General features: G+C 36.2%; 1 protein-coding gene across 2 annotated transcripts in view; it reads right to left on the reverse strand.

Moving 5' to 3' along the window:
* Positions 1 to 15,663, reverse strand: part of SHPRH (SNF2 histone linker PHD RING helicase) — a 65,185-nt gene that overhangs the window by 45,425 nt on the left and 4,097 nt on the right. For both annotated transcript variants that reach the window (XM_069786944.1, XM_069786945.1), the window contains exons 4-11: positions 10,729 to 10,947; positions 10,341 to 10,419; positions 9,400 to 9,550; positions 7,594 to 7,699; positions 6,842 to 7,098; positions 5,693 to 6,388; positions 2,210 to 2,461; positions 1,339 to 1,417 (exon numbers count right to left, since the gene is read on the reverse strand). In XM_069786944.1, coding sequence (XP_069643045.1) covers positions 1,339 to 1,417; positions 2,210 to 2,461; positions 5,693 to 6,388; positions 6,842 to 7,098; positions 7,594 to 7,699; positions 9,400 to 9,550; positions 10,341 to 10,419; positions 10,729 to 10,947 — 1,839 coding nt within the window. The remainder of the gene's footprint in view (positions 1 to 1,338; positions 1,418 to 2,209; positions 2,462 to 5,692; positions 6,389 to 6,841; positions 7,099 to 7,593; positions 7,700 to 9,399; positions 9,551 to 10,340; positions 10,420 to 10,728; positions 10,948 to 15,663) is intronic.

A 15,663-nucleotide genomic window follows, 5' to 3' on the forward strand; every position in this document is an offset into this window, starting at 1 on the left:
TATCTAGATCTTACTGGAAAAATACAGAAGCACATGTTTAATGCTTCATGTGGACAACACAAAAATAGAAATATATGATGGTTCTTATAGATATCTTATAAATAGTTCTTAAAGATTTGGTGGCTGCATTCTTTATTCTGTTAGCTTTATGGTAATTTTGGTATTCAGCTGAGAGCCACAAGACATTCACCAAATTCATCACAGACCAGAGGAAGAAAAATCCTGCGAATCATTTCTGTGCAGGAAGTAACTGTTTACCCAAAGGTCCTATCCCACTTTATTACAGCAGTGGTAGCACAGATCCAAACTAGTCAGCAGTTTTCATCCCCTATATGATGGGGGCTGCCTCAGTATAGTCTGAGCGCCTGGCCAACATGTATTATGCACAATATGACATTTCAGATATGTATTAAATCAACACTATCACACATAAGGACTTGAATAGGTTAATCATGACAGTCAAATCAATCACTTCCTTCTATAGCATTTGCTTTATTATGTATTCTTACAACTATTATGTATATTTATAAATTTAATCTACAATTCCATAATGAATTAATCTACAATATTGAATTTTATAATAGTTTGGTGTCTGAACAATAGTTCACAAATATACACAAATGCTCACACTGATTTATCCACTTTCAAACCCATTGCCTCAATGTGTAGCACATTCCTAAACCAAAGAACACAGGGAGATTAAGTTAGTCAGTTCCCTTTCTTTTTTCTATCTTTGTCTGAAGCCCATCTACAGAAACCAAGCTGTCTACAGAAACCAAGTACCTCACAAAAAAGACAAGATAAATGACACCTGCCAACATACAGCTCCCTACTCCACACATCTCAATTCGTTAAGTCCTTACATAAGGACTTAATACAATTTCATTAAGCTTTAGTACAATTTTTAGAATTTAAATTCATGGCAGTCGATGCCCACAGTAGTTCATACAGGGCTATGCAAAAAGCAAATACAGCTTTGCTTGCTGTATTTGACAGTTAGAAGGATTCTGTAATCAGAGCAGACTTTAGCTGCAACAGAAAGAGGTTAATATTCACCCACTCTGCTAACTGAAAACCGAAGAACAGACTTGAGTCAGCTGTTTGACATACAGCTTCTCCCCAAAGTATTTGTCTAACTCGGGGAGATAAAAAGATTTCAGCTCTGCAATTACTGTATTGATACATTCATTGATGGCTTTATTACATGGTTAAAGGTTATGGCTTACCAAATCAGAGTACATAATGAATTCAGATCAAAACTAGCAGACAGTTTAACTACTTCAAACCACTACTAGCCCAAGGAAAACTCACAGATGACACCACTACATAAAATCTCACCTTCTAATCCTCGCTGCACAGGAGTGCCACTGACACACCAGCGATTGATTCCACTTAAACGGAGAGCCATTTCAGCAGCCTAGCAAAAGAAGACAGAACTAATGCTATGAAAGGAAAATCAAAGATAGTGTGGAACATAGCCTGAAAACACATGGACCTTATTTTTAAGAAGTCTGAACATCTTTTCAGTATGTAAGATTAGCAGAGCTATAAGCAGCATTGGTACCATATATTATAAAAATGTGTATAAAGTTATTGAGCTTTTTTGAAGGTAACTGAAAGCCGATAAAAGCCATACCCAGTTCCAAGCAGTCAAGTGCAATTAAGGGCTCACAAAAGGCAAACAGTTAGCAAAAGAAACTGTATGTAAAAAACCATAAAAATAAAAAATTAAAGCCTATAAGCCTTTATATAAGTAGTGGTTTTGTCCTCCTGTCTCGGGCAAAAAGACTGGACGAATACTAATTAAAATAATCTCCCTCTGCAGACACACTGCTGACTATGTTAGCTTCCAGACCCAAAGGACGTATCTATGCCTCTGAACCATGTCACTGAACAGGCTAGTGTCTTGTTTGAAACTATCAAACACCACATACGACATAATGACCTAGTTCTTTAAACTGTCGGTATAGATTATGTTAAGTATTTTTTGAGCTGGATATACTTCATAGTCTGTCAAAATTCCAACAAGAGAACCATTTAATAGTAAATATCTCCAACAGAAAATTCACTTCTAAAGAACAAGCTACAAGGACAAATTACCCGAGTGCACTGAATGTTAAGAGGGGAGAGGGAAGTCTATTGTATTATTTACAGTGAGCTTGTCAAAACCTTTTCAAGTTAAATAAATGCATGACTGGGAATGTCATACCTTTGCAGTAGTGCATTCAACCATTTGCGCTTCATCAAGGCAGATCCTCCACCACTCCACCGCTACTAAGGGGCTTGGGATGGCCATGTACCGCTTCTGGTTCCTGAAACGGCGCCCATCTTCGCTGTTACTGTGGGGTATATCTACATAGTTCAGTTCAGAGCGGAGAACATCATATGTGGTGATAACCACCTCCTGCTCTGCCAACATGTGTGGCTGCAAAAATCCATGCTTCTTCACACCTTGATACACCTACATAGATTTGTATTCAATAGCACAAGAGCAAAGAATGAAGGTAGGAGACACTTTAATAAAAATGTAGAAATACCAGTACAGCTCAATACATGCATGCTTTCAGAAGTGTTCCTCATATAATATGAAACCATTCATAAAACCTGTATTCACATAGTAGCATGGTGGGAAATCCATACAAGTAACACAGATAATAAATGCAATACAGACACTGATGCAAAATTCTTATGTATAAGTACCTATATCTTTGCAAAACATTTTTTTTCTCCTTTGAAGAACAGAGGACTTCAGTATCTGCTGCAACACTTATTTGTTGCAACAGCTGTATGCAAGATTAACCATTCTGTAATGTTGTATGGAGCGACATTATGTAAGTCAGTGTTACACATCCTGTCCTCTCCTTTACTGTAGATGTGTTACCTTTCTCCCCACGGCCCCAAGAATTTCATGGATGATTAGGCAAAGATAGAAGTATGTGGCGAAATATTTAAAAAACAGAAATTATACTCTGGGTAATGTTTTATCTACAAAAAGGATTTCTACAGTGACTCATGAAATAGAAAGAATATCTTAGTAAGAAACAACCCCTGTGCACCAACAGAATGTTATTATAAGCCTTTCATATTGACATTTCTTCTAATATCAGAAGTATTTTTCTTATCTCCCTTGTCATTCTAAGCATACAGCAGTTTAAATTAAAAAATTAAGAAGCTAAACCAAACATTTTACTATATGTTTCCCCATGGTAGCATTCCATATATAAAGAAAATACAGTACGTATTATGAGTCCCAATATATTTACAATACTGAGACATGTTGCAATTTCAAATAATGTATGGTATAGCACAAAATCAAAAAATATTTTTAAAATAGGAGTGTTTTCTAATCTCCAGGTTTATTAGCTGCTAAAAGCAATTATTACCAGAGCTATGTATCAATCACTGTTTTTTCCTTCTCATATGGACTTTTTCTCTTGCTCCCAATTTACTTCAGGAACCTACTTCAAAATTACAGGCATCCATTGTTTATTTTAAGAATTTTATCATTAGCTACTTCTTTCCACCTATCTATTAACATTAATCACAATGTTAAAATAGATAAGGCCCTCTTCTGACAGATACAGGCATATTCCTATCTTATTTAGAAAGAATCTATATTCTAGTCCCATCTTCAAATAGCTAGCATCTTTCTAGTGCTCTCTCATTCTGTGAGTTCATGATTTATTACATAAACATTAATCAAGATGGTCCATTCTTATCTGCAACTACCTACAAACACTTTTACCATTTAAGAAAATCACACCATCTCTCCAGTCCCTCAGTGTCACAAACTTTAATGTTCTCTTAACTCACACAACTAATAGTTAAAAATACCAAAATTAAGGTGACTATCAACCTTAGTTGATTTCCCCCCCTCTTTACCCTTTGATGATCAGCACATGATTTCACTGTCACTGTCACTGTACTTTTCCTTCCAGTAATAATCTTCCTCTACATTTGTGCATATGGCAACAGTGCTTCTGTCAGCTGAAAGAAACACTTGCAGAAAATTTCTGTTCAGGCTGAGTGTGACACCAGAGCATGTGCAACCAGGTCAATTCACATGAACTGAAGAGGGAGAAAGGGCGGGGGGGGGAGAAAAAAGAGCATGCTCACTGAAGCAACTGTTAAGAAGCAAAAATAGCTGTCGAAGACTAATGATCTCTTCCAAGTATTTATGAACAGATTTTACGGAGGTTTATAACTTGGCCAAGTTTTGGTTGTTTTCACAGCAGCAGGAAAAGACAACCTGCCACAAAGCAAGACCTACTGATAAATTTTAATTTCTTGTTCTATTACATAAAATCATTAGAATTTCCCATGTGTTGTAAGCAGTTGAAAGAATAAAAAACACCCTTCACAGGCAAAAAAACTTGTTAGTATGCAAAACTTTTTTTGAAACATCTGCACTGATTTTTTAACTTTACAGAAAAAAACAACAAATTTTCATTTTGAAGCAACACTGAAAGCAAGTCTGGATGACTTACAGTTGGCAGTTAAAAGAAAATTAAAACAGTGTCTTAGAATGGAAGGTGTCACACAGCTTAAAGTACTGACACTCAGTATTTAAGCTATTTTACTGTTACCATGTAAATCTATTTCTGACAGTTTTCATCAAAGCTGGTATAAAACTTGGACTGGCTCCTACGAAAGCTGTGCAAGTTTTACACATTTGTTAATTGCTGCACTAAAGCTAATTAGACTGCTCACACAAATGGCTTACTGGAGGCCTAGAATTCATTTATACATTGGGCATCTATGTAGGATAGCGGAAGGTATCAGCTATAACCCTGAATACAAAGCTTCCTCTCTTTATCAATCTACTACAACTGTTATTTTATTCAAAATATAAGGGCTCTCAAAGCACTTTATCATTACAAAGGTTCTTGCCTACTAAAAATATGAAGGACAAAACTTGACTAAATCATAAATAAAAGACAATGACTACCCTTGAATACTGTGATAACTATATTAAAAAAAATCCTGCATAGCCGTAGTGACTGTATGTATAATTAGGTTTATTTTAGTGATAGAGCTATTAGAAATCAAGTAAAAGGACAATACAACGTCTTCAGATAAGCAACATTCTAATAAATATGGCAGATGTTATAGAGACAATGCCCAAGTTGTAAAGGTGTCATTCTTGGTAAACACCAAGGCCCAAGACTTCTTTTGTAAAGCCCAAGAACCCGAAACTCAAAAGTACAATCTTTACCTACTGAAACATTTGTTTTTATCTAAAACAAAATGAGAAGTAACTGTCAGAGCGCTGCTTGGGTACAAATGTATAGTGAGACTTGACACTGCCAAAACACCTATTGTTAGGCCTTTCTAAGTTCCGTGGTAATCTTTCAGAAAAAAAACCCCCACCACAAACAGCCCTCCCTCTCAGAAATCCCTTGTCATTGCAATTGCTCAAAATTTGCTTCCATTTGATAAAGATATCTAGCCCACTGTATCATCTCCCAGTGACCAACTAATAAGGAAAAAAACAAAGAACTAAACGCAGACAGTCTTTCTAGGACACAAGTACATCATGTGGTGCCAAAGTATAGGTCTAATAGCAAGAAATGTAGGATTCTGACACAGAGGACAAAGAAACTTCTGAACTTTACATGATACTGAGTGTCAAACAGGAAGCCCCGAGCCTTGACAAAATAACTCTCCAGAATACAAACCTATATAATCTTACCAGAACTCGAAGAGAAGATGATCTTACATGTCTGTTGATCTCATCCACCCACTGATGACAAATAGAACTCGGAGAAATTATCAGAGTTGCTCCTGTGGAAACTGGTTTCATTGCCACAAGACAATGGGGACAGTAGAAGGGTTTGATCTTCAGGTTCTCCTCTTTGTAGTTTACACATTCTGCGTGCTGCCATAAGTAACATTTCAGGCACTGCACACGAGCTTTATAGTCAGCCAATCCAAGCTCACCACAGATGCATTCAAAACGATATTCAGATGTATTAAACGGAAATACAGAACTGGTATGTTGTACACTACTGCTGGCATGTTCTTGGGAATGTGAGGACTGGTCCTTTGGGACTTCCTGCTGGACATCAGCTGTAGTTTTAGAAACATCAAAATCAGGATGACTGCTCATGTCACTGGAGACAAGGAGGCTGCCATGCAGATCAGGACACTTTGGGACCACAGCTTCCTGCTGAATGTTATTCTCTTTTACAGAGTTCTCATGATCAGCTTCAGGTTTCCAGTTAGTTTTGCTAGTTGTACAATAATCATGTTCTTCCATGGTGATATCCACCCGTAAAGGGGTTTTAAGGACATTTTCAGAAGTGACATCACTATTTCTTGATTCTTTGGTTTGGGTTTTAGCATCAATCAACTGCTTCTTCTGAATGTTTTCTGAAGTCCGTGCCATCTACAAAGTAAAATTAACCAAGAATGTCAGACCTTCTCCTCACCTTTTTTTTTTTTTTTTTTTTTTTTTTTTTTTATTTGAACATATAATATCTATGTCTTGGTGTGTTTAAGATTTTGTATCAATTTCCAGTTCGAGGATTTGGTTAATGCATACCAGTATTTAAAAATGACAACTTCACAGTAAGAACAATATATCTGCCAGCGCCCCAGCACTATTTTAAGAGATTTATGACAGATGTAGTTAATATTTTAGCCCCAAATTTGATCTTATGATTTCTGCTTCTTTGTTCATGGATGTCAAAGCAAACACTGCAGTTTTCTTAATTTTTATCAATAAGCCAGTATCACTGAACTAGTGCAGAGACAACACAGCTGCGAGAGGTATGCAATTGGTAGATCTAAGATCTGCCTTTACAGCATTCTTTGAAGTAACTATGGCAGCATGTTTTACCTGCTCCTTGGTTCTTTCTCGCCTCTTCTGTTCCTTGTAATTCTTTCCCAGCTTGAAAGACCCAGCCAGACCATGTCCTTTGACTTGCTCTACTACTTTTTCTGCAATTAGTTTTTCTAGAGTTCTTTTGAGAAGCCGTCTATTTCTCTGTATGTCATACCTATATATAGCACTGATGTACTTAAATATTGCAATAATGGATGCTCCTTTCTTCACATTCATTTCCTTTACAGCTGCTAATATCATCACTCGTAAGCCTATGTGTAGGATTAAAGCAAAAAAACTTACACCTCAGATAAAATGAAAGTTACCTCAGAGAGCGCATATTAAGGGAACTCTTAACACTGTGTTCATCTAAAAAAATGCAAAACAAAAAGACAGGCAGCAGTTTTGACAATGCTTTACTTGAGGTAGCCTTACAAATTGCTATTTTTTAGTGATTCTAAGACAATATTGAGTAGCAACAGAAATAAGTTACTCAGTTTTCTTACTGAAGCTTATAAAAAGTGTATTTCAGTTAAATGTATAAACTCTTTTACAAGGACCTTTAGTTACACGGAGCTCTGTAGCACAGAGATCTGAGTTGGCAACTTTAAGTGTGGATCACTTGTTTGTAGCATGCAATCCTATATCACAGTGCTCAGCAAAATAATAATTTCATTCTACTGAAGTAAAGAGTAGCATTGAATTCATAGTGGCCAATATAAGACTTATGCCAAAAGCAAAAGCAAAAAAAGTCATCAGATACTTACTGGGATATTGTATTTTTTCCTTCAATTTAAGCTCTATTTCCCTTGTTTTTTTCTTTGTATTTCCTTCTAAAGGTTGAGGTGGAACAAAGAAGTTCACAAGCTTACCCTAATGCAGACAACATTTATTAGTTATTAGCGCATGTCTCTTCACAGTAATTCTCAACTTCATTAATCTTTTCACATTTGAAAATAAGCACGAGCTGCTATAGATGGGTGCTCTAATCTCACTAATTTGTTCAGATAGCTCACTTTTAGCGTACAGAGCAATACCCCATTCAGTTCAATTTTTTGGCAAATGGTGTTCAGCACCCTACACTGATAACAGAAAGAGCAGCCCTGCAAGCTGCTTGGGTCCTCCACTACCTCAGAATTAAGTTGAAGGAATCTATAGCTGTAAGTGATCTAGGTTATTGATGCAGGGAGGAAAATATATATATTTAATAAATAGCTACAAACACAAAAGGAGGTAAGCAATATAGATTGAAAAGCCCTAGTTAGTTGTATTACAAGTAAGTTTCTCTTTTTAGGGATTGCCTCCCCAAAATTTACTCTATTATTAGTGATTTTATTCAAGATGTATACTCAAGAACCGGGATATAAAAAAGAATCCCAAAGCTGGAAGAAATGCAGTGCCAATATTTTATGATTAACTGTTTTATAGCTGTATTCGTTGACACTTCACTCTGCCCTGTCCAATTGGTTGCTTTGCAGAATTCTTAACCGTAACCGCAATGAAACTCCAGACACTGAGCTCTACAGTGAGCCAAAACACCTGGAGTAACACTGACATTGGCTTACACAAGCCAGGAGTCATCCAGAAAGTCTCAGCTGGAATAAAGCATTTCTGGTTTGGTTTTTTTTCAGCACATCATACAAAGACATTTTATATTTGAAGACAAGAAAAACACAGATGACAAGGGGCCTTCTGGATGAGTGGAATAGTGCCTTTTAACCCCACAGGCAATGTCATATAATGCTGTTCATAAAGGTCCCAAAATATTAGCCAAGATGTCTGTCCCAGATACTCACACCATGAAACAGTTTTGTAACTCCAGCTCTCCAAAGGCTATGGTCTCTAGCTATTGTTGCCAGTTGATGTTCAGATGCTTTAGTGCTAATACTCCCCTCTTCACATTCAGTGCTGACAGTCTGATACATTTAAGAAAAATCTTATTCTCTCTTTGAGAATCCAGGCAGATCATTATGAAGAGATGTACAATGAAACTGGCTGCCATGAATTCAAGGTTCTCTCCCTTCAGAGAGAATTTTTGTCTTTAGTGAGCATGCTAAGTTTTCACAGGATGCACGATGAAGAACATGAAAAGATGGCAAACCGCTGCTAAATAAGCCCATTTATTATATGAAATAGAGGGCAAGCAGAAATCTTTATTCACCAAGTTTAAATTGTTCCTATTTTAGCACAGAACATCTGTCTAATCAATGTCTGATACTCACCAATACAATGAAGTGAAGGGGAGAATGATTTCCAACATCGTAAACTAAACTACGTATTTATACACTCCTGTAGTGCGTGTAAACTACCAGCAGCCTATTAACAGCACAGTTGCCTGCTAACACCCTTCAACAATGGCAAACTATCTATCAATTGCTTCTCATGCAAACCATTCCACTATTTATGCCAGAAACTATCACATCCTACAAAGCAAAAACTTTCACTGTACTTTAATCCAGCTTTAAATCTGGACTTCTATAAAACAGAAAGCAATAAACTCAAGCGAGGAAGGGCACTTACATTAATTCTGAAAAGTATTTTCTTTGTACTAAATCTTATCCCAGTTTTCTTACCTCAGGTAATGTCAGATCATCTTGTTTAATGTCTGGTCGGGTATGAGTCAGAATAAGAGCCAACACTTCTACTGTTTTTCCAAGACCCATCTCATCTGCCAAAATACCTCCAGGCCACTGGGGTCCAGCAATCGGATATTCACGGATAATACTAAAATTCAAGTACATTCCCAAATGAAAGTCAGTAACTATAGAATAGTGTGACAGAGAAGTGCATGTTCAGGGGCACACAGAGCATAGCTTCAGCAGCGAAAAGGTTGTAAGGTGAGGCAATAACTTTTATCAGATAAGCTGAGATTGACAAAAGCTAGCAAGCTTTTTGGGTGTACAAACCTGACCAAGACGAATATGTATGCCAGAAGTTTGGGGATTTTTTTCCCCTCCTAACAGCCCTCTGCCTTGCTAACCTTAGCCTATCATAACATTAGTCTCCAAAAAATTGAAATATATTTATATTCACGTGTTAAAAATCTGAAAGTTATATAGGGAAAAAAATAAAAAGCCAACTACCAATCAAAAGGTTCTACCCTAACCAAATTAATGAAAAGTGCAACAGAACTAGCAATACCCAGAATTAATAAAAATTATTATACTGCCTCCTTCCTTTAGATTTTACAAATATTGGACCAGAAGGTCAAAGCCTCCGATGCTCTAGTTTAAAAAAATGTTAATCTTAAACCCACAAATTTGCACTGAAATAAAAAAAAAAAAGCTTTAAGAATTATATCTTCGGCTGGAGATATACATATTTACCTGTGCATTATATACTCCAGTTTGCCTTTTTTTCAAAGTAAAGATATCGCTATTCTAATTCTTTAGTTCCTAACTGAAAAATGACAGTTATGCTCTATCTTATATCCTCCAGGTAAAAGTTGCCAATAAGGTTTTCGCAAAGTACAACCTTTAAGTGTTCTCAGAAAGAGATAACTATAAAAACATACCAGCCAGTAAATGGATTATAGTAGATTTTTACTCCATCCAGAGTGACAACCTCCCGCCATAGGAAGTGCAGTGCATTTTCTACGGAGAAAGACTTCATGTTATTATTATGAGGTTTCTCTGTAAACAGCACACAGCTTAGAATTGCCTAGCCTTATTGTGACAGAGACAAAAAGCAGATGTCTACCTCCAACCTCCACTGCTTCAGGACCAACAACATACATCAAATGCTGTTCAGCGAAGTTTAGTTTATCATTTAGCGTACTAACCAAACAACAGGTTTTCTAAAAATAGTAATGAAATTATTAACAAACAGCAGGAAAACACTACTGCTGACAATACAATGCCACTTTACTCAATTATGCAAGTTTTCCAGACCCATATACTTGCCACTGCTTGGAGTGCTTGTGAGGTTCTCTCGGTGAAGCATCCAGTTCACAGCGTCACTTTGGTACGGCCTCAGAATAGGAATTAATGCAGGATGCTGCACATCCTCTCTCAGTAACTGTATATCCTGCTGATGGGTGTGCCTTACAAAGTCATAAAGCTCTTCAATATTTTGTCGCTCTAGTTCTGTGTCAGATTCTTCCTCATCTTCCTCCAGCTCATCTGCATACACCAAGTCATTCAAGACAGGCATTATCAATCAACTTTGGTCAACATTTCAGTATATTTTGCTGCAACTTTAACAGGTGAAAGCAAGCAAAGCAAAACATCATTTAAATGTATGTATCAACTGCACCTGCCTCGGCTAGCAGCAGTATGAAACAACAAGCACTACTTTACTGAAAATCACAATTAACATGCTATGGCAATCACACAGGTATGCATAATCAGCAAAGCTCTTCCTTTAGAATTTAGGGATAGAATGACCAGACCTTGTTTATATAATAAAGACCTTCCACTAAACATTTCTAACTGATACAGAAGCACAAATAACTCACATTTCAGATTTAAATGTTAAGATGGGTCAATGATCTTCTAGAAAGGGGAAAAACACAGTGGGTCATCAAGGATTTGTACATTTTTCATGAAATAAGGCCTTTCCTGATAAAATAACGTATTAGAAAAAAAACCAGGAGATTCTCTTCAGTGAGCCTTCCTGTTAATTTTAACTTATCCATCTGGATAAGAAAACTGTAGCAGTAGGACCACATGAAATTCTCACCACTTGCATCATTGCAAAAATTCAGACAAGGCATACTTTAGAAATTAACATCCCACCTCAAGAGAAGTATGTACCTTCTAGGACAGAAGGCCTACCCTTCTTTTCTACCCTCTAGGAAAGAAAGCCTTGTGCTTATGTATTTTTCACATAATTTGGATATATGGGCATACACAGAACTTAAGCATCGTAGAACAAAAATTCATGAAAAATTCAAGGGCCAGCATTTTAGGAAACTGACATAAGATTAGGGAACAAAAGACTTAGAGGACAAGTTTTAATAGTGTTTTAGGTTTCAAATTAAAAACATCAGCACCAGTAAGACAGCTGTACAACTCTACAGTTCAAAAGATACTAACCCTAGCTAGTATTGGAGATAAAGCCATCTTGCAGAATTTCTCTCAAAAAAAAAAATTTAGAAGCAAGTCAAGGCCAGCATTTTCAGCATAAAGTGACCTTAAGGTATATTTAACATAACATACTGATAAAAAGAGAAAACAGCTAATGGCAGGCACAATTAAATCAAATCATAATTACAATGTCTCGCGCTAAAAAAGAAGATATGTACCTGGCATCAACACCAGGAAGCTTAATCTCAAAATAAGGTTTGAGGGCTGCTATTAGGACTCCCTTTCATGGAAGGCAAAAGCTTTCTTTCATTCAAATGAATGGTGAAGGTGAAGAATGGTTTCCAAAACAAACAGCAGGAAATGATGTGCCTATGTGTGGCAGCCATCAGTGCCCTCTCCTAATCCTTTTAAGTCAATGGAATAATTCCAGTGCTTCACAAGGGGAAAGAGAATTCTGAAAGACATTAAGTTTCTATAAATTCATGAAAACTGTATAAATAAAGACTTGTAATGTAAAGAAGGTAACCAGAGTGCACATGTGGGGTTATTAATGTTCCAGCCAAATGAAAAGCACCAAGCTGAGCATGCAGCTTTATATACTACAGAAACTGTTCCAAGGGATCCTCTCACACACATTCCTCGCTTCATGGAAAGAGCAGAGAAATTAGAGTGATCGCAGAGTATAACTTTGATTGGTGAAACCGATCTATAATGACACCTATCATCATACTTGCCAAAATATCAGTTTTCAAATCTCACATTTCAGAGCACAATAAATTGACTTCTATATAAACTAAGTCTATCCAGAATTTTACAGCAGAGCAAAGACTACAATATACTTTAAAGTAAAATGTTTTTTTTTCATACAATTGGATGTTTTGTCCCTACCTTTCTCTCAAAGATTCCTCCCTTCCCCCCCCCCCCCCCCCATTACATGGTTCTATGTACCACAGGGATTTTTAAACGGGTGCTAAGGAAGTTTACTTCTCTCTGTTACTTATTAAACAGTGAATATTTAATTATGCTTTCAACCATTTCAAAATGTAATTCAATTACATAGCTTTCATCTTAGTATTTTTTACCTTTGAGAAACAGATGGTATTGTACTATTTAAAAATTCAGCTTCTCTGAGAAGTTTCAGAATCAAGTATTCTACTTAATTCCTTCAATGACTGAACTTAAGTTCTGCTACTGCATCTGCAGTAGGATCTTTCCATTTTATCTGTAGGGCAGTTTCCAGATTGCTGTATATCTGTGTCAATGAAAATGTAATCTTTTCCCCCTTTATTCTAGATTAATGGAAAAATTGTTCCTTCAGATTTGGTATTAAAGAATGCCATAGAGAGACCAAAAAACTCTTTGTACAAAGAGGAGCTGTTATTCTCAAGAAAATTGAAGGAAAATGGTATATGGTATATGCTATTGCCATGCTACTCTAACAAACTCAGAAACATTTACTATTCACTAGAACAAATAGCAATTAAACTAACATTTAGTCTTTTTTAAAAATTTAATTATAAAGACCATGGTTTTTTTCACATTAAGAAAGCAGCTAGCTGGATCTGTAAGTGATCTATGCCTGTGTGTTCACTGAAGCAACAAAAACCGTCACGTAATACTATACACCAGATACAGGATACAAGCTATTATAAACCCAGTTATTTACTAAAGCAAACAAAAGAAATCTCTATAAAAAAAACTTCTCAGAAAAAGTGGTTAACTCTACAATTAATGTTCAAAACTCATGAAGCTTCTGCGTCTTAAATATTTTGTCACTCTATTGCAGATTCCTTAAAGCATCCATCCTATGCTGGAGCACAGCATAACTGGAGATGGAATTTCTGCCACAAAGTCTCAAAACCATCTAGCAGGACATTAATGGGACAAGTACATTGAGGAAAACAAATATATAAAAATTAAATGTAGGAATAGAGAGGTCATGTCCATTATTTGTGTAAATCCTTGTGTGCAACTCCATCAACACAAGAATTTGCTCATCAATGGGGAGAACAAGAACCCTCATCTTGGAATGTTGTTGCATAGAGTTCATTTTAGATGGATATTGACAAGTGTTAAAATACATACTTACATGCAGTTTTACAAAAATTTCAATTAATTCTGTTTAAATACAGGTGACATTCAAACACAAAGTTGTTAGAAATGGAAATCAATTTACACTTCTCAAGAGGAATGCATTCATCAACATAGATTCAAGGCTATATTATTTTATGCTACATCAAAAAGTACGTGCTTAAAAACTGTTAGAAAATGTAACTTGTTTCACATTGTGTAACTGCCTGGGGTCTTTCCTCCCAAATCCTTTCCATTTCTGTGACATGCTTTATTTCTGAATTTGGAGCACAGCATAATGCACACTACAGTGTTTTAATGATCCTGTTTTGTTCTCTAAATACTTGCAGGACAATTATTTACCTTGGATTTGGCTTGACTGACACTGAACACTAAGCTGATGAAATTACTGAGCTATAAACCTATCTACTGAACTACAGCCTTAGTTGCAACAGTTAGCAAAGGGACCATTTTCTTTTCTAATGTGAAGTAAGGATTTTTTTCTTCTGCATTGCTTTATATTTATCTATATTGAATTTATACTGAATCTCCACTGCCTAGTCTGCTTGCAAGCTTTCAGTTATTCATGTCTATTATGCTGAATAATACATTTAAAGTTTGTTGATAATACCATCTCACGGATCACTGTATTTCCCAAAGCATTAGGAGTAAGTTAGCCTGCACATGCCTTTGTAGGACTTGACTGGTGACCTTCATACACATTAACAACCATTTATTTCTATTCTCCACACCCTCTATTTTACTTAAGTAATTTATATGGCATTCATTGGCATAGAATCAAGACTATACTATTATTTTATGCCACATCAAAATGTACATGCTGAAAAACAGTCAGAAAATTTACCAGTTGGCAACAGAGCTCCTTTCTGAACCCAAGATGGTTGCATGGCTTCTGAAAAGGTAAGTTAAGGCCTAACAACCCAATCACTCAGGTCCACATTCCTGCTCCAGTAACTGAGGGGCATGTCTTCCCTTTCAGAAGCTATATTCCCTCTTCACCTGTAAGCTACACTGAACCATGTAGTCCATAAAAATCTATCCTTTAGTGTACTGAGGACAAATGCCCCAAGTTCCAGCAGAAAATTTTTGCATCTCAAAATATGTCACTGTTCATTTTGTCCGTAAACAATCTCTTTCCCCAACCCTTCCACAACAAGACAATAAGCAGAGAAGAAAATTGTGCTTCCTGCCATAGCATTACTTAATTTGAGAACTCTTTCATATGCCTTAGTCATCTCAAGTCTATGAATTCTCTGGCAGATATTCTACATCTAATGCATTTATAATAACGTATTTCTCCTAATGCATTTAAAAACTTTAGTATTCATTTCTGTATCTTAAACTATTTATTCTTCAGATTTCTTTTTGGAACTGCTTCAATGTGCTTTTAAACCTAAACTGACAAATTTGCTTCAGTCGGATTACTTCAGTTTTTTGAAGGATAACTTATGTGCAATATCTTCCCTTCCCCACATACTTAGTTATACCGGCCCTTCTCTTGGTATCTCTCAGGTCTTTTCTGACAATTGCATGTTTGTTCTTTGCAGCAGGCATAGATGTACAGATTTTATTGCTAGCTCTTTAGCAAGTTGCCTAATTTTTTAATACAAATCTGCCTTTTGAAATTAAGTAAATTATACGGGGGGTGCTAGGCTTCTGTCACTTCTACAAAAACACTGAAACTCAGTATATTATGGTGACTGTTATCGAGTCAGTTTT

This window comes from Haliaeetus albicilla, chromosome 7 (assembly GCF_947461875.1).
Source record: "Haliaeetus albicilla chromosome 7, bHalAlb1.1, whole genome shotgun sequence".
NCBI lineage: Eukaryota > Metazoa > Chordata > Aves > Accipitriformes > Accipitridae > Haliaeetus > Haliaeetus albicilla.